At 35.9% G+C, this 18,880-nt stretch overlaps 1 protein-coding gene across 2 annotated transcripts; it reads right to left on the reverse strand.

The window, feature by feature from the left end:
* Nucleotides 1–11,259: 11,259 nt before the first annotated feature.
* LOC126752099 (dynein regulatory complex protein 8) lies at nt 11,260–12,619 on the reverse strand. 2 transcript variants are annotated; one of them, XM_050462664.1, is made up of 4 exons: nt 12,317–12,605; nt 12,014–12,251; nt 11,743–11,953; nt 11,260–11,405 (listed from the first exon to the last, which is right to left on the reverse strand). In XM_050462664.1, exons 1-4 carry the CDS (start codon nt 12,327–12,329, stop codon nt 11,394–11,396), a joined length of 474 nt encoding a protein of 157 aa, XP_050318621.1. In that variant the 5' UTR covers nt 12,330–12,605; the 3' UTR covers nt 11,260–11,393. The 2 variants fall into 2 exon arrangements, with proteins under 2 accessions (XP_050318621.1, XP_050318620.1); XM_050462663.1 differs by lacking the exon at nt 11,260–11,405 and adding an exon at nt 11,530–11,640 and having other exon boundaries at nt 12,317–12,619.
* Nucleotides 12,620–18,880: the final 6,261 nt, after the last annotated feature.

Genomic DNA, 18,880 nt, shown 5'->3' on the forward strand with positions numbered 1-18,880 from the left:
GGTTTCTGGCTTTTATATAGTATATACAAACCTATGGGATCTTGATGGGAGGATTATAATGATATATATAAAGGATTATAACTAAAAACTGTATTTTTGTAATGAGTTATATAAAACGGTTATAGAAAAGGAAGTCAAGAATACGGGTTATTTCGACAGATTTGGATCACAGGTAGAAATGTTAGAGGAGTTGCTTGGAGTAGACATACAAAGGAGTGTTTGGAGGCTTGAGGGGACTTGCCAATGATTTATAATCACAACTTTATAAAGTATGCAGGCCGGATGGGATAAACGCAATTCCAATCCAAAGAACACGGGTCCAATGCATGGACAATTCTTAACTACTGTTAGCCTTCAGCAGGTGGGAGATAAATTCCAAGTTAATACTGGTATCCGTAGATGATATTGTTCTCAAGAGTACAACTTGGCGATCAAAAAAACTGAGAAGAGTAGTTTTCCGCTTTTAAAAGCGTGATGAAAAATGTCAATATTTAAGGTCAGAATATAATGAAAACAAGAGAACACGTTAAATTTACCGAGGCATTAATACCCTTCTTAGGCACATTTCTTATAGCATAAAAAGGATCATTTTCTTGATTTTGATGGGCCAATTTGTATGCGTTTCCTTGTGGGTGTTACAAAGTTCACGGCAAATTTAATATGTTCAGGGCAATACAATAGGTTTCTTTCCAGCACTAGCTGCTTTTCTAAAGCATTACTTTGTAACTACTTCTCCATCACTCCATTTATAACGCAAAACACCACTTGTCGCGCCAAACTGCTCCAAACCTTACAAATTGCAAGCAAGCGTGGTAACAATGGATAAACAAATACAATAACAACTGAGCAACCATTTTGCTTGCAACAAATTACCGCAAGCTGAGGCGAATGAAGGCTTTTGGCTGCAGCACAAATAAACTAAAGCAAAAACTTTAATTGCAAAAATCACGAACTTGTTGGCAAAAAAAATGCAACTGATTGTGGCGAAATCCATGAAAGAAACGGTTAAATGTAGCCATCTTGAACTGAATAAAACATGGGTATAACAGACGCATTTAATACTAAGGTGCACCAGAGAGTTTATTGAGAAACTCTTAATTTCGGTAATTATTTAATGTATTTTCTTACGTGTGAAATGGTGTTTAGTGTTAAAAAAACAAATTTATAAATATTTAATTAAAAAAAATTAATTTCAAAAAATATAATATTTTTATAAAAAAACATATATTTTTATTAAATGTATAATTTTATTAAAGAAAAGTAGTGTGGAGATTTTTCGGGGAAAAAATAATTTTTTTTTAAATTTTTATTATAAATCAATTGATTAATTTAATTTTTAAGGATAGAAATATGGTGAGTTTGTAAGGTAAAAACAAAGTTTTTTTTTAAATAATGTTTGATTTCAAATAAATAGTTTATTACTTATGTGCTAATTTTTTAGTTTTTCTAAAGTAAAATTAAAGATTTTTTATAAAAAAAAATATTATTTTTTAATATTCTTTTCAAATAAATAATTTCATCAAAGAAAGTATTGTGTTAATTTTTTTATGGCAAAAATATTTTTTGTAAGATATACTTTTTTAAAAATTTGTTTCATCAAGTTTCTTTAAAACAAATTTCAAAAGTCTTTTTATATGAAAATAAATAATTTTCTTTGAAAAAAAAAATATTTCATTAAAGCAAAGTATTGTGTTAATTTTTTATGGTAAAATTATTTTTTTATAAAAATGTTTTTAAAAATTAGTGTAATCAAGTAATTAACTATTTTAAGGAAATATATTTTTAAGTGTAAAAATAAAATTTTTATGGTAAAAACATTTATGGTAAAAATAAAATTTTTTATGAAAAAATTATGTTTATTTTCAAAGAAATAATTTCATTAAAGAAAAGTAGTGTGCTAATTTTATAAGATAAATATAATTTAATTTTGCAAAAATTGTATAATTTATTTTTTCTAAAAATTAGTTGCATCAAGTGATTAATTACGAAAAAAAAGTTATCAAAATATTTTACAAAATTATTAATTTCAATAAAATGGAATTGTGTGGTGAGTTTTTGTGGTAAAAATCAATTTTTACATGAATATTTTTAATCACTGAATAATTTATTATAAATATATTTTATTATAAAAATGTTGTAATCAATTTTTCTACCAAAAAAAAAACAGTTTTATTCTTCTTCTTTTAAATACCTATCTTTATATGAGTTTTTTTATTTGAAAAACTTCAAAAAAAAAAAATAAATTGAAGGACCGCACGGTTAAGGCATGCATATTTAAATATTCATTTACAATAACTTTTTTTTGGTATTTTTATAATACATATATACAAATATAAACATATATCGCTGCCAGCTAGTTCAAAACCACTTAAATCTTGAAATCACTGACTGCAACATTTGAGCAGCTAAAACGCCACTTTTTCAATTATATATTAAAAAATTTTTTTTTTTACATTTTCTCTTATTTTTTCTTTACCTATTATTATTTTTTCATTTCTTTTTTATATTTATAGCAACCATTGAAAAAATTACGCCGTTGCCCATTGTTTGAGTCGAAGGTGGAGCTTGAGCCAAGTTTCCCACCACATAGCTGGATAATTAACAAAAAAAAATAATAATAACAATAGTAGCAATGAAAATAAAACAGTTAAAAACGAAACTAACGGCACTTTGCCAAGTCACCTTCCGTTTGTTTTAATTTTGGAATTGTGCAAAGCAGAATTTATTCCCAGGCCGCAGCGTTTGCCCTCCGTGTGTTGCTCTAAATTTTACATATACATACATATAAACATATATGCACATATATATACATAGGTCCGTATGCAGCATATTGTTGCTGTTGCTTTTGTAACTTTTACAAATTATCGCTAATTCCTATGCTAGTAAGTCTGTATGTAAATGTATATATGTATATATTATTCTGGTACTTTCGCGGATTTAACGAACAGTTTATTTCCGCTTGCGGAATTAACTTTGGCGAGCTTTATTAGCAAAATAAATCAGGTTTATTCAATTTTCTTGCGCTTTGTAAGATAGTCAATCATGTATGCAGATCGTTGGAACAAACTAAAGACTTAAGCAACGAACTTCACAATGGTCGTTTTCATTTTTAATTTAGGAAAATAAATTACGACAGGAATATCCCATGTTATACGATTGCCAACATTTATGAACCTAGGAATCATGATATCCACTAAATTTGAGTCAATTCAATGAACCCAATACCTTTTCTACTAAATTAAGTCGTATATCATGAATAGCACGTTCAATAATGACTTCTAAAGCTTAAGAAGAGTTTGGTTTATTGCTGAAGACCAATGACTTTAAATAAACACACAAGAAGTAGTCTAATGGTGTTAAATCACAACTTCTTGGAAGCCATTCCATGTCACAATTGTTGAGCCAATTACAGTTCTATATCTTAATTAAGACAAAGGTCTTGATACTTTATTTGGAGCCAGTTGTTATTAAGATCGATTTTTTCCAACTGCGCCCATAAAATGTTGGTTTTCATCGATCTATACCGCTCTCCATTGACAGTAATGGTGTCACCAGCTTCATTTCGAAAGAAGTACGGACCGATGATTGCAACAGACCAAAAACCACACCAAAATTTTAATTTAGCTGAATATAATGGTTGTTCATGAATAATTTGTGGATTTTCTTCGCACCAGAATCGGCAGTTTTGCTTATTTACCGCATCGCTGTTATGACCATAAAATGGCAAAAGAGCATGACAAGTTAAAACTATTTTGATAATAAAATTTAAATTGTATACAAATGCAATGAAAAAAGAACTATAGATCACGACATCTTAAAAATAGTCAAAACGACACTTAGAAATTATACCATACCTATTGGAAAACCCGGTATAATTAATGAGAAATATATACGAGTGTATGATATATGGTTCTCATTTTGCAAAAAACATAAGCTAGCTCTTAGCTTGAAAATATTTAAATTAAGAGTAAAGTTCCGAAACTTAAAAATTTGTATACATAGCTTAAAGGTAATTGTTTTAATAAAAGCTCAAATACCCTCTGAACTCATTTGATGAAATAACGGTTGGTTTCGTGAAAGCATTATTATTTAACAAGTAAGGAAGGCTAAGTTCGGGTGTCACCGAACATCTTATACTCTCGCTTGATAAAGTGATAATCGAGATTTCATTATCCGTCATTTACATATTTTTCAAATACCGTATTTTTGTAAAGTTTTATTCCGCTATCATCATTGGTTCCTAATGTATATATATTATATTGAGAAGGCATCAGATGAAGGCATTAGCGTTATATTGGAAGAAGGCGTGGTTGTGAACCGACTTCACCCATATTTCGTACATGTCATCAGGGTGTTAAGAAAATATTATATACCGAATTTCATTCAAATTGGTCTAGTAGTTCTTGAGATATGGTTTTTGATCCATAAGTGGGCGACGCCACGCCCATTTTCAATTAAAAAAAAAAGCCTGGGTGCAGCTTCCTCCTGCCATTTCTTCCGTAAAATTTAGTGTTTCTGACGTTTTTCGTTAGTCGGTTAACGCACTTTTAGTGATTTTCAACATAACCTTTGTATGGGAGGTGGGCGTGGCTATTATCCGATTTCTTCCATTTTTGAACTGTATATGGAAATGCCTGAAGGAAACGACTCTACAGGGTTTGGTTGACATAGCTATAGTAGTTTCCGAGATATGTACAAAAAACTTAGTAGGGGGCGGGGCCACGCCCACTTTTCCAAAAAAATTACGTCCAAATATGCCCCTCCCTAATGCGATCCTGTATGCCAAATTTCACTTTAATATCTTTATTTATGGCTTAGTTATGACACTTCATAAGTTTTCGGTTTTCGCCATTTTGTGGGCGTGGCAGTGGGCCGATTTTGCCCATCTTCGAACTTAACCTTCTTATGGAGCCAAGAAATACGTGTACCAAGTGTTCATCATGATATCTCAATTTTTACTCAAGTTACAGCTTGCATGGACGGACGAACAGACGGACGGACAGACATCCGGATTTCAACTCTACTCGTCACCCTGATCACTTTGGTATATATAACCCTATATCTGACTCTTTTAGTTTTAGGACTTACAAACAACCGTTATGTGAACAAAACTATAATACTCTCCTTAGAAACTTTGTTGCGAGAGTATAAAAAGAGGGGGTTCGTTTCTTTGAGGAATTAAAACTAATCGAATTAACTTCATTTATTGAACGAAACAATAAAATATTTACTATTTTATAAGAATAATGTGCGTTTGTACGCATCAAAGTAGAAGCAGATAGTTTTTATGTCAAGTATCGATACATTCTATACAATATATGAAACTTATGATTCCAATATATGGAGTGATACATACAAGGTGCGTTCCAAAGTAAGCAGGATTTAGGAAAAAACAGAACAAATGGCTTTTTTGGCAAAATCAATTTATTTTATTGGGAATCTTCTTCAATACAGCTTTGTGCACGGTCCAAAAGCATGTCGCACGAGTGTTTTAGCTCGTTGGCCGGTATGGCCGCCAGTATGCCGGTGCAAGCCTTTTGAATGGCCTCTACGTCTGCATAACGCTTTCCTTTCATGAGTAAATGCATTTTTCCGAAAAGGAAGAAGTCGCATGGTGCCATATCAGGTGAAGGATGAGTGATTAATGGTTAAATGGAGTTTTTGGTCAAAAAATCAGTGACAAGCGTCGACCGATCAGCCAATTTTTGGTCGTCAGTCAATTTGTGCGGAACAAACCGTGCACACACCTTTCGTAAGCCCAAATGTTCGGTCAAAATGCGATAAATCAATGTTTTGGAGATGTTCAATTCCATTTCCATGAATTTCAATGATGATTTCGGCTGATTTTTGATGAATTCACGTACAGTTTCGATGGAATTTACGGTTATCACACATTTCGATTGGCCCACATGTTGATAATCATTTATGTTTTCACGACCACCCAAAACGTTGAAACCACTTGTGCACTCTGCTACGGGATAGGCAATCATCGCCTTCATCAATTGAAACGTTTCGGTAAAAGTATAACCAATTTTAAAACCGATTTTTTGTTGGCTCTATGTTCGAAGCTGATTTTCGCACCGATAACACAAACATACTGACACTTGAAAGCAATAACTTCACTTGCAATCATGAAATGTCATGAAATTCTCACTGGGCAATCGGTAAAGACAGCAGATTCGAACGCACTAGTCGACATATAGGTGGCGCTAGATTCAAAAAGTCCTATTTACTTTGGAACACACCTTATATAGTTTGGTTAAAGTATTGCATGAGAAGCGTGTCGATGCTGGACTCGTACCCAAAGGCTTGGATCTTTTGCGAAAACTACGTCGAGTAGAGCCACAGAGATGCTTGACAACGTAGCTGATCAAAATTTTCCAACAATCTAGCGAATGGCATTCCAAAAATGAGCAAAAGCCAAAAAATGCAAAACTCGCTGAAAGCACTGTGGCCTAAAGCCATTTGGATTAAGCGCTGTCATGCTTTTATTGGGTAAAAAAAGTCAATCTTGAAGGCAATAAAAGGGAATTGGAATAAAATTGTAAAAAGTAGTTTTTTTATCAGTCCGGTTCAAATGTATTACAAGGATTTTAGCGAATGCTGCGTGCGGGTGCGTTCTGGTTAAAAGCGAAGATCCGACTGTTGAGCAAATTGAGTGCAGTTAGAGTACTTTTCCGAACCTTCATAAATAGTGATGATCTTACAGATGGAAATAATATTCCATTCGACCTTTGATCAGCTCTAAAAATAAAGCTTAAATTGAAAAAAATTAATAAAAAAATTAATCAGTTTTATGAAAGTAAAAAGTTGCTCTGACATTTTTCGTATTAAACACACTAGCAGTTATCAGATTTTACAGTGGTTGCTCAAATAACCACTCCATAATTAACATAAACGCAATAATAAGAGGCAAAAAATGAAACCTAAATAGCTTAATAAATATTTATCAAAATAATTGTGTATATATGTGTGTGTGTGTGGCTGAAAGTGTGTAGCTTCCAATTAGAGTTCCCACGCTCTCAAAAGCCGACCGCAACTAATAAGAAAAAATGCCGTCTTAAAAACATTAAGGTAATCATGCACCCTTCCCTTGCTATTGAAGTTAGTTGCCGCTGTTGGTGTTGCAGATTTGGGTGGCATGCAACAATTGAACCTTCAAACGCAAGAATTCGTAATAAGATGCAAAAACTTTCAAACCAAAAGACTGTGGCGGCACTCACCCTTGCCGCAGAGCAACAGCGGAGATTTCTGTGCTTATTTTTCTTGTTGTTGTTGTATGCATATTTTTGTTATTTCATGCACTCGAAGAAGCATTTCCCATGAAGAAGTGCAACAAAATGCCTGAGACGTCAGCAAAAGTGCACACAAACACACACCCATAATTATTACAGCTATATCGCAGTGTAACAACAACAAAAACAACATGTGCAGTGATAAAAATCAACGCAACGAAGTGCTTAAGACGCTACGAAATGACCCTTCCGCGCTTATCACGACATTCACGGCATAATTTAATCACACCAGTGGCAAGCAACAACAACAGTGAAGAACAACAACAACACCTGCAACGTCTTGTCTTATGCCTCAAAGACAAATTAGCATTTTTCTTAGAATACTTACAGTGACTTAGCGTCCCTGCTGCCGTGCACACGCTAAGAGCACACCAAAACCACCACCGCATTCACCACATTCACCAACACATCCACCACCACGTCTCAGCGGTCACAGCGTCCGCCAGGCGCGCGCTCGGCGACTACTGGCGCACAGGTGCCGCGCTGAGGTGCTATAAACCTTGTTGTTGTAGTTGTTGTTGTTAGTTGTGGTGTTGCTGTCGGTGCTCTCAAGCGCAACAAATTTCAAAATAAAACTTTTGCGCAATTTTCCCACGCGATTTGTGATTTTTTGTTTTTATTCTTCCTTTTTCCTCACTTCACTTCCCGGCAGCGTGTGAAAAGTTTGCGGCAGCAAATAAGCAAAGTGGAGTTTCTAAGATGTTTTGAAGAAATACTAGCTATCAGATTTTTGAGTTAATTAACCGCCAAGAAAATAGCATACATTTACATATGTACTTATATATATATATATGTATGTATAAGTGTGTGTATGAGTGTTTGCTCCCCAGCGAGGGTGAGTTAAGTCTCTTAGTTGGCAGCGCAGGAGTTTTCCTATTCTAACTAGAATTTCATGACAGTCTAGAATTTCAGCTAAGAAACAGTGTCATGCAATATACTTGCATTGCTTTTGTAGGTGGTGGAAAATATCTTCTGTTCTTCTAGTCTTATGTAGTATGTCTTATAAGAAAAAGTTCTAGTTTATTGTGGGAACTTCTTGTTATTATTATTATTTTCGAGCGCTGCATATTTGCTTGGGAATTCTAATTGGTTCTTTGGGGGAGCAGTTATGCTATTAACTCTCTACAAATTTAATGAGCCGCCGACATATTCTTGCATGCAACTTCCAATTTAAATCTATATAATCAGTTCTCGATAGTTTCTAGAAGAAGAACAGACCACTTTGTTATTATTTCTACATTGCAAGTAAGAGTTTCGAGAATTAGAAACCTTACAGCATAACCCATCGTTTCCTAAATTTCAGCTGCCTTGATATGTTCTCGATAAAATAAGACTTCTAATCTCAGCTGAGCGAATATCTAAAACACACAAAACACAACTAATATGTATGTGGTGTGACTTTTATGAAGATAGGCATCGGTTTGCCCTGTGCTGGTGAAGAGAAGACTCTCAATGAAAGTACCCCATAATGTTCTATGGGATTTTTATATGGTGAAAGCCACTGGAAAACATCACATTTGCGAAAAAGGTGGTGAGTGTTCTACAGGTATGTGTAATGTAATGGACCTCAATGTCTTGCTGCATACAATATAACACCGGTGGACATAGCTGCAAGGTTTATTGCCGTAAAAGCCTCTCTCAGACTCAGGCATCTGGGTACTTAGATCACTGCTAGTTTGGGCATTCTGGAATCCTCAGAAATTTTGATTTCAAAATGAAATATTTAGATTAACAGGACGCCCTAGATGCCGTTTCTCAGCCACTTCTTCTAAGAAGTTTGGCAGGTAAGGACTACTAGATTGATGAGCTTGCTAGAATAAGTACTTCAGTGTCAATAACTGTGGCATGAGAAGGGGTAGGAACTCCGTTGGGTTCTTGTGAACGAGACCAGCTAAGCAAACGTCGGTCAATTACTAGAAACAAAGCAATTACAAGATTCTTCTGGTCCAGTGTAAATCGTAAGAAGTCTAGTGAACTTTACATTTTCAGCAAAGTTCACCTTGCAATAGTTGTTGGAGCTCTAACTTCACACTGAGCGATCGGAATGTTCAATTTTACAGGAACAATTTTACAACTGTCTGAAAGAAGAAAATATAGAATCACCTCAACACTGCCCCCTCGAATGTCCCACTTTAGCCAGATCAAGACAAAAATACCTCGTATAGCATACCAGCAGACATCCAGGTAAAATAAAGGTAATATAAATAGAGCACCTCAGTAGATTTTTGATAAGTTCAAGGCGATTTTTCCATCGCTGATATCTAACTACCAGCGTTTTTCATTCGGCTTTTCAAAGGACTGTATATAACAGTCTACATGTGGTTCCCCGGCATGTTGAGGGATAAGCCATATAACTTAACGTGGTGCGATCTTTGCAAGAAATTTAATTTAAAACTTTTGAAAACGTAAATTTGTTGCAAAAGAAGATTAATTCCACAAAAGCCGTACACACGGATACTTGACAACTTTTTGTTCCCTGTATCTAGTCCCTACATTAGGACATTCGACTTGTATTTAGCTTCAATGACCGTTGGCACCACTATCACAAGGGTTATACACTTTCTTGTAGTTTTCGTAGACAACTGCTGTCAAAACTTCAGCCATATTGGACCCGTTGTTTTATTTTATTGCGATTTTCTCTCTCCAGGACACAACTGTCTTTCCCAAGTTTTGTAACAATAAGAAATCGCAAAGAGCCAAATCTATATAGATGAGACAGCGGTTCGTAAATTCAGCCAATTTATTGGTGGCGATGGTGGAGATGTGAGCCGGTGCTTTGGTTTTGTGAAAGATCTCATTTTTCTTCACTAAATACTTTTATGTATACGACTTTGAATTGGCCAAATAATTCAGCATGTTAAAACTCTTTGACTGTTTCGCTCTTCTTTAGGTAATTGAAGTAGATCACACTTTGGGAACCTCAAAAAGCGGTTGTCATCACACTTCCGAAAGTATTCGCCTTCTTTGGAATAGGCTTGGCGGGTGAAGTCCACTGTTTCGTCTGTTCCTTGGTCCATGGCGTAAACCAGTGGTTCCATGCATCGTCGATGGTCACGAAACGATACAGAAACTTCTTTGAATAAGTTTTACACGGAGAAATATACATATATTACTTGTATGTTTCCATAAGTTATAAAGCATGACAGTGGGTGCGTTGGGTGACAATTTTGATATCTTTACTAGAACCGCCGAAGGTCTTGTAGGTTTTCAGATCCAATTTGGATGTCTTTACCTATAAATATTTTCCAAATTTTTCCAAGGTATTTGTTTTCCAGCTTTTCAGACACACTTTCAATATTTTCACTAAATACGTCCAAAATATTGGGTATCCAGCAATTTCAGTTTGGGTAACAAGAAAAATTCACACGGAGTCAAATCTAGTATATACGGTGGTTGATCGATGGTATTAATTGCGTTTTTGGCTTTAAATTCGCTCACAATGGTACTCTGTTTGAAAAAAAATCAGCTTTATCGGGACGAGTCGAACAAGAACGCGTTTCATACTCAAAATATCCACCAAATTAATTCGAAGGGGCTTGCTTGAGATATCGAGCTATCTTGTCATCTCTCTAACCCTTACTCGACGATTTTTAAGCACAATATCCTTAACGTTTTTAATATTTTCATCAGTTGCAGAGGCCGAAGATCGTCCAGAACGAGGCATGTCTTCAACGATCTCTCGACCGTCTTTGAAGGCTTTGTACCTCGTCCAGAACGAGGCATGTCTTCAACGATTTCTCGACCGTCTTTGAAGGCTTTGTACCTTTCGTAGACTTGTGTTTCTGATAAAACTTAATCATAGTAAGCCTTTTCCAACATTCACAACGATTCTCCATACGAAATTTGGTTCGAAATACAAAATTTGAGAAAAATACAGTGTGCCTTTTTTGTCTCAATGTAAAAGTCTTGGATGCTTACCACGGTTATAAAAAAAATAAAATCAACAAGAAAGTATACTTATTGGTTATGGTTTTTGGTAACTATTTTTTATTTTGTGTGTTGTGTATGTATGAAGTACAATATGTGACTTCCAGTAATCGATAAATTTTCTCCTTTTCTTATTAATATTTTCTTCAATATTTTGCAATATTTTTTTATTCATAGATATACCTGAAAATATACAATATTTATTTTTTAAATAATTACTAAATAATTTTACAATATTTATAATATTTACAGAATTTTTGCTAAGTAAAATATTTATTCTTTTAAATAAATTTCAAACGAAAAAACTTTATCTAACACTAATTCGACTGCCGGCCCATTTGGAGCCGCGCTTCATCTCTTTCGGTTTTAAAGTCCAATATTTTGTAGCAAGCTCATAAATCGAGTTCGCTGGTTCGTGCTTGAGTTTTGCAAGGAGTGCAAATACAAATAAATAGTGCATTGAGTACAAATCGCGTGCAAAATTCAGTGCGAATTTAGTGCAAATGCAAATATTACTCACCATCAGCTGATTGATATAAAACTCATACGGTATATTGCCAGTGATGGGATCGATGGCCACAGCAAGCATTTCATCGAGCTCCTCCTGTGTGAAGGGTTCACCTTCCTCCATCATCATCTTGCTCATATACTCCTTGGTTATGTAGGTCTTCTGCTCTGGATCCAAGATTTGAAAGGCGGCGAGAATTTTCTCCGGCGAAGCTGGTTCCATTCTGCATGTAAAAAGTTTATTATATTTTTTTTTTTTTACTTTTTTCCGTTGTCCCACTCACTTTCGCTCCGCTAACAATTGCGCCACATGCGGCATAAATTTGGAGAGATGCACATCTCCGGCGGATTCCTCCATTTCGGTAGCTGCGATTACTTCATTTATCTCCTGCTCAGTGGGCACGCAGCCCAGAAAGCGCAAGACGGTGCCCACTTCGCGTATGTCGATGCGCTTATCGCCGTGATGATCGAAGATGCAGAAGGCGTCGGAGATGCGTTGCTCCAGCTCATTGGTAATGGGTACTGTGTGGTGAAGTTTGGTTAGCTTGGGGATTTGACATTTTCTTATGTACTGCGTATGTACTCACTAGCAGCCTCCATGGTTTAGGCAGTTTGTCGTATATTATTTATATTTTTCAACACTATTAATTTATAAATATAAATCGCAAATAACTCTTATTTTTTTTAGTTATTTATTTTTTTTTATTATTTTTTTTTGTTTCACTGCTTTCCAGTTTTAGAAATTTTATTTTGTGAATATAAATTCTTTCTAGATTTTGTTTTTTAGTTCCCCTTGGCAACTGTCTCCTTCTTGGTAACAAAGAACATATCGATCAATCAACTGACTACAGGGTGTGTGCCTTATAAACATGTTTTCTTTCCTGAAAATTTTAAATTAAATACAAAACATTAAAAATATACATATCTAGTATATTATATAATAAGTCTAGTAAAAAGTAATGCATTGTATATTTGAACATGAACCAAATAAGTACCACTTTGGTCGACCAAGTTTTGCAATTTTTCCGCTAGAGATATTATTCCATCAGTGTAAAACTTTTCTGGTTCCTCGGCGAAAAATTGCGACAAGTAATTTTCACAGGCTTCTCTAGAAGATAAGTGAGTTCTGCATTGGCCGAAACAAATGGTAGTCCAATGGTGCAAGGTCAGGGCTATATCGTGAATGCATCAAAACTTCCCAGCCAAGCTCTCCCAATTTTTACCAAGTCATCAAAGATGTGTGTGGTCTAGCGTTGTCCTGATGGAAGATGAAGCCCTTTCTGCTGATAAGTTCTGACCGTTTTTTTTATTACTTGCTTCAATCTCATAAATTGTTGATAGTAAAATGTAAAAGCAATTGTTCGACCAAGCTGGAGCAACTCATATTGAATGATTCCTTTCCAATCCCACCAAACACTGAGCATAACCTTCCTCGATTTGCCACCATTTGTTGAGCTTCACCACGCTTGGACCATTATTATTTTCGGACATTATTGTCGTATTTGATCCACTTTTCGTCTCCTGTTACCATCCGCTTCAGAAATGCTTCTATTTTATTTCGTTTCAGCAATAAATCGCAAATGTTAATTCGGTCCATTAATTTTTTACAGACAATACATGTGGTACCCAAACATCGAACTAGTTTTTATAGCCAGCCTTTTTTAAATGGTTCAAAACCGTTTGATGATGAATGTTAAGTTCCTTAGCGTTGCCATGGCTGCTTATCTGACGGTCCTGGTAAATTTTTCCATAATCGATTTTTTCAACGATAGGTTGACCAGAGTCGACCGATACTGTTGCAATTTCACCTTCGATATTCTTACGAAGTTCATCAATCGTGGCTGGCTTGTTGGCATAGACCATAGACTTGACGTAGCCCACAGGAAATAGTCTAACGGCGTGTCAAGTCGCACGACCGAGGCGGCCAATTGACTGAACCAATGATGCCGTGGGGCCATAAACCGTCCCAAGCCGTAATTTTTTCGGTATGCAATGGTGACTCTTGGAGTACGTGTGGGTTGCTGCAAGACCAATAAAGCATATTTTGCTTATTGACGAAGCCATCCAGCCAGAAGTGAGTCTCATAGCTGAAGATGATTTTTCGATGAAAATCCGGATCATTTCCAAGTTGTTGCTCAGCCCATTTCACGAACATACGACGATTCTGGTGTTCAAGCGGCTTTATTTCTTGCGTCAATTTGATCTTGTGAGGATGTAAGTCAAGATGCTTTCTCAAAATTCACCACAACGACGTGAAAGAGATGCCCAACGCTTGAGAAGGACGTGTGAGAGACTGATTTGGGTCTTCCTCAATTGATGTGATAGCGGCAGCAGCAACATTCTCGACACTACTGGCATTTCTTTGTCTCACTGACATGAAAACATTTTGTACTATGCCTATGGATTCAAATTTTTCCACTAGACGCTCAACTGTTGATCTGATATGACGATTATGACGACCATAAATTGGATGTAGCGCTCTTAAAGTTAAGGTCACGTACTCCGAATATCGGTAGTAAATTTTAATAATTTCGACTCGTTGTTGGATCATATGTCTTTCCGTGATGAAATGGCAAACCTTGCTGAAGGGAAATCTCAAAAGAGCGGGAAAAATATCGTCGTTTGCTGTCCCTATTGAAAAACCCGTTACATGAATCTCCCAACTAAGCACTCGGGAATTCAGTCGAGTCACTATCGATGTATGTGTACTGATGGTATTCTTATGGACAACAGTTCTTCTCTGTAATGACCAAAGTAGGCCTCTTCTGGGTGATTGCTTCCTTCGGACTGTCCAATTGTTAGCAATATAGGTCCGAATAAAGAATATGGCAGTTGGGGAGGAAGTCATAGTAGATGATTCACTGCCAATCTCATTAACCATATAGCAGAACTTTTCTGACCGTCACTTCTGTTTGGGCCGTCGTTTCTTCCCGCCTACCACAACTCGACTATGACCGTTTTCGTTTGCCGTTATCGCAAGTAAGCCACTTTTCATCACCACGGTTTTGGGTTAACTCGTGTGACACCGATACATCGAGTTTCTTTTTGCATCGAGCCTAATTAAATTGTTTTTTTTTTTTTTTGTGGAATGTTTAGATCGAGGGAACTCGCAACAATGCTCACATGCCTCGGTCTCCGTCGAATTCGACGATTTCCATTACTATCATCGATATCGACGAAAGCGGACCTTTCAGAGCGTGCTGCATCTTTGGCATCAAAATTATCGGAATGGAATCGACATAGTTGAAACATCGGATGATTGCCTGTTTCAACATCAAAATCATAAACACTATTCACATTTTCAGCCGTTTCGTTCACATTTTCGCTTTTATCGGAGAAAAATTTTAAAATATAACATATTTCTATTTTCGTGCGGTTAACATACTTTATTACAATGTATAATACCGTAGTCAGTTCGTGTATTGAATAGAAAAATTTCACAAAACAAAACGGTGTGGGCTAAGTTTTGAGAATCCTTCGAGAACTTCTTTTGCAGTAACTTCAATGTCATGTTGCGTGTGCAGAAACGCCAGGCCTAGAGTGATCGGCAGTGAAGTATGTTCGTCCTCAGCCAGATATCGTATTCGTCACAGGAAGTGTGCAAAATAAGCGAAGAAATCTATGAATTATGGTGTATAGGTCTACATCACAGTTCTTCAACGTTTCTAATGCAGTGGTCGGTAACTTATTGTCTTTTGACTTTTGCTTCTGCCCCCCAATAGCACTGACAGTGATCAAGTTCACCTTTGAGCTTCAATCCTCGCATGACGTTGTCGTTATCCAAAAGACCTTTGATCTATCTGTAAGATTTTCCATTTCTTTGGCTTTCAAAGTACATACTTTTTCTGGAAGCAGCAAACTCAGTTGAAATCCATCCAATACTTCTCTAGAAAAGCGCGTCTTCAAATCTTCGTTGATTGTATCCAACAGAGGAATGTACACTGAGACCCTGTAGAATTCTTTGCAAGTTTTCACACAGAAATTTGTTTATCAGCCGCAGATTATTGGTTTTTCCTCGTCAATTTTCAGTTCTGCCGCCATTTTTTTGGGGCTGAATAAATGAATCGAAAATGTGCCTAAGCTTTTTGTCTTCGAATTCGGAACGTTACAAGCAGCATATCTATCAAATTTGATGCCTTTGCCAAATCGAACGAAGAATCACGCTAAGTGAATGAGTTAGAGATAGAATATCACATAGGCAAAAAATCCCAAAAATAAATTTAAATTAGCACATGGCTGAGAGGAGTATCGTTGCTTTTCTTGTTACTTTATATTTTCTCAGAGTAGTAAAATTATTAATAAGCCATTTAGCCCTTGGGGGGTGGAGTGTCCTCCATTTAATCACTCCGCATCCGCCACTGGCGTTACTCAACTATCAGCGAGATAGCTGAGGATCTCAACATCTCTTATGAAGCTTGTCAAAGCTAGACTAGTATCCAAAATAAGTGTATGAAAAATTGGATTAAGTGTTAGGACGATTATTTTGGCTCAGTAGCGTATTTTGAAGACGATAATAATGATTTGTATTAAAATACGTGAAAATATAATCTTTTTTTCAATCAAATTTGATCAGATAGTGAATACGATTGTCAGGCCTATGTATTCCTAAAAGGTAAAAACTTTTCAAATATACAAAGAAAATAAATAAAAACAAGTAAGGAAGGGCTAAGTTCGGGTGTCACCGAACATTTTATACTCTCGCTTGATAAAGTGATAATCGAGATTTCATTATCCGTCATTTACATATTTTTCAAACATCGTATTTGTGTAAAGTTTTATTCCGCTATCATCATTGGTTCCTAATGTATATATTAGACAGAGAAGGCATCAGATGGAATTCAAAATAGCGTTATATTGGAAGAAGGCGTGGTTGTGAACCGACTTCACCCATATTTCGTGCATGTCATCAGGGTGTTAAGAAAATATTATATACCGAATTTCATTGAAATCGGTTGAGTAGTTCCTGAGATATGGTTTTTGGTCCATAAGTGGGCGATGCCACGCCCATTTTCAATTTAAAAAAAGCATGGGTGCAGCTTCCTTCTGCCATTTCTTCCGTAAAATTTTGTGTTTCTGACGTTTTTTGTTAGTCGGTTAACGCACTTTTAGTGATTTTCAACATAACCTTTGTATGGGAGGTGGGCGTGGTTATTATCCGATTTCTTTCATTTTTGAACTGTATATGGAAATGACTGAAGGAAACGACTCTATAGAGTTTGGTTGACATAGCTATAGTAGTTTCCGAGATATGTACAAAAAACTTAGTAGGGGGCGGGGCCACGCCCACTTTTCCAAAAAAATTACGTCCAAATATGCCCTCCCTAATGCGATCCTTTGTACCAAATTTAACTTTAATATCTTTATTTATGACACTTTATAGGTTTTCGGTTTTCGCCATTTTGTGGGCGTGGCAGTGGGCCGATTTTGCCCATCTTCGAACTTAACCTTCTTATGGAGCCAATAAATACGTGTACCGAGTTTCATCACGATACCTCAATTTTTACTTAAGTTACAGCTTGCACGGACGGACAGACGGACGGACGGACAGACAGACATCCGGATTTCAACTCTACTCGTCACCCTGATCACTTTGGTATATATAACCCTATATCTGACTCTTTTAGTTTTAGGACTTACAAACAACCGTTATGTGAACAAAACTATAATACTCTCCTTAGCAACTTTGTTGCGAGAGTATAATAACATTTTTAATTATATTTGTATTTTTTGTGAACCGTTTTCTCCGGGTTTAATCACAGACCTGTTTGTGATGACTAATCGTTGAAAGCTATTTGTAATATATATAGGTATTGCTAATTCCTTTCTGAGGCTATGATCATTAATAATAGGATACAAACGTCTACATTTAAGTCTAACATGTCGACAAATACACATATACATATGTATACCTACAGATATTGTTATATGTATTTGCTAACATGCATGGCTGCGCTTCAAAGTGGCGCCATATTCCCCAAACTCCATTGTTGTGCTCCACTTGCTTAGAAAAGTGTGTGTGTGAGTTGCCATACAATGCAGCTGCATGTGATTGGTCGGCACTTCGTGGCGCTCAGCCAATCAGATGGCATTTTTGATTCGCTTTATATCTTTATGGATTTGCTTGTTGTTGTGTATGTGTGCTGCATGCAATTTTAAAATCACGGTTTGCGAAGAGCTTTGCTAAGATCTTCGGAGTGTAACGTTGAAAAATGATTATATGAAAGGTGTTTGACCTCTAGCTGCCTTCTATAATCTTTAAAGAGTTTTAGTTAGTTGTAATCACAATACAAAACAGAGTCTACTTTTAATTGTTTGTGCGCAGAATAAAACAGGGTACACTTTTCAAATTATACTTTGTAAAGGGTGATCCATTTCGAAGTTCCCTACTTTTATAAAGAAAAACCATGGAAACTTTAAATTTAATTGCCAATGTTTATTATCATTCGAAAGAACATTCTTTGGCATTTATTTTTTGGAAATTTTCTCTTTCAAATGTTGTCTGCGGCTACGTCTCAGATGGTTCAACTGTTGAGTTAAATTTTTGATGTTTTTTACAGCATTTCGACTGATAACTGGCGAATGATATGCGTGATGTATTGTGTCACCATTGACGGTTACGTTCTCACCTACATTATTTTTGAAGAAATATGAACTGAAGATTTCACCGGCTCATTAGACCGTTTTTTCCCGGGTTGAAATTGTAGCTTTTGAACCTCTTCAAGTTGCTCTTCGTTCCAAATAAGGCAATTTTCCTTGTTTATATACTCATTGAGCCAGCAATGGCTCTCATCGCTGAACAAAATTTGGCTCGAAAACGTCGGATTCTCTTGGTACTTCCCAAGAGAACATGAAGCGATGTCTTTACTAGACTTTACCAGATATAGGTATCTTCCAACTTCAGAGTTTGTATACTTGTACATAGAAAATTTGCGGCAAAAGCCACATTTAAGAGACCCAATTTCAATACTGAAGTCTTCTGTTGATAACCTTTCACGACCTATACTTTTTTCTGTTGTTATTGAAGCAACATAAAACTTTCGCCAAATCTTTTTAAGTATAAAATTTTATTATATTGGCTTTTGCTCCATAAAAATTCATGTTCCTCCTGGTTTAATAAAACTGACTATCGAGAGAAAGGACAACCTCTTTCC

The sequence above is a fragment of the Bactrocera neohumeralis genome, chromosome 3 (assembly GCF_024586455.1).
Source record: "Bactrocera neohumeralis isolate Rockhampton chromosome 3, APGP_CSIRO_Bneo_wtdbg2-racon-allhic-juicebox.fasta_v2, whole genome shotgun sequence".
NCBI lineage: Eukaryota > Metazoa > Arthropoda > Insecta > Diptera > Tephritidae > Bactrocera > Bactrocera neohumeralis.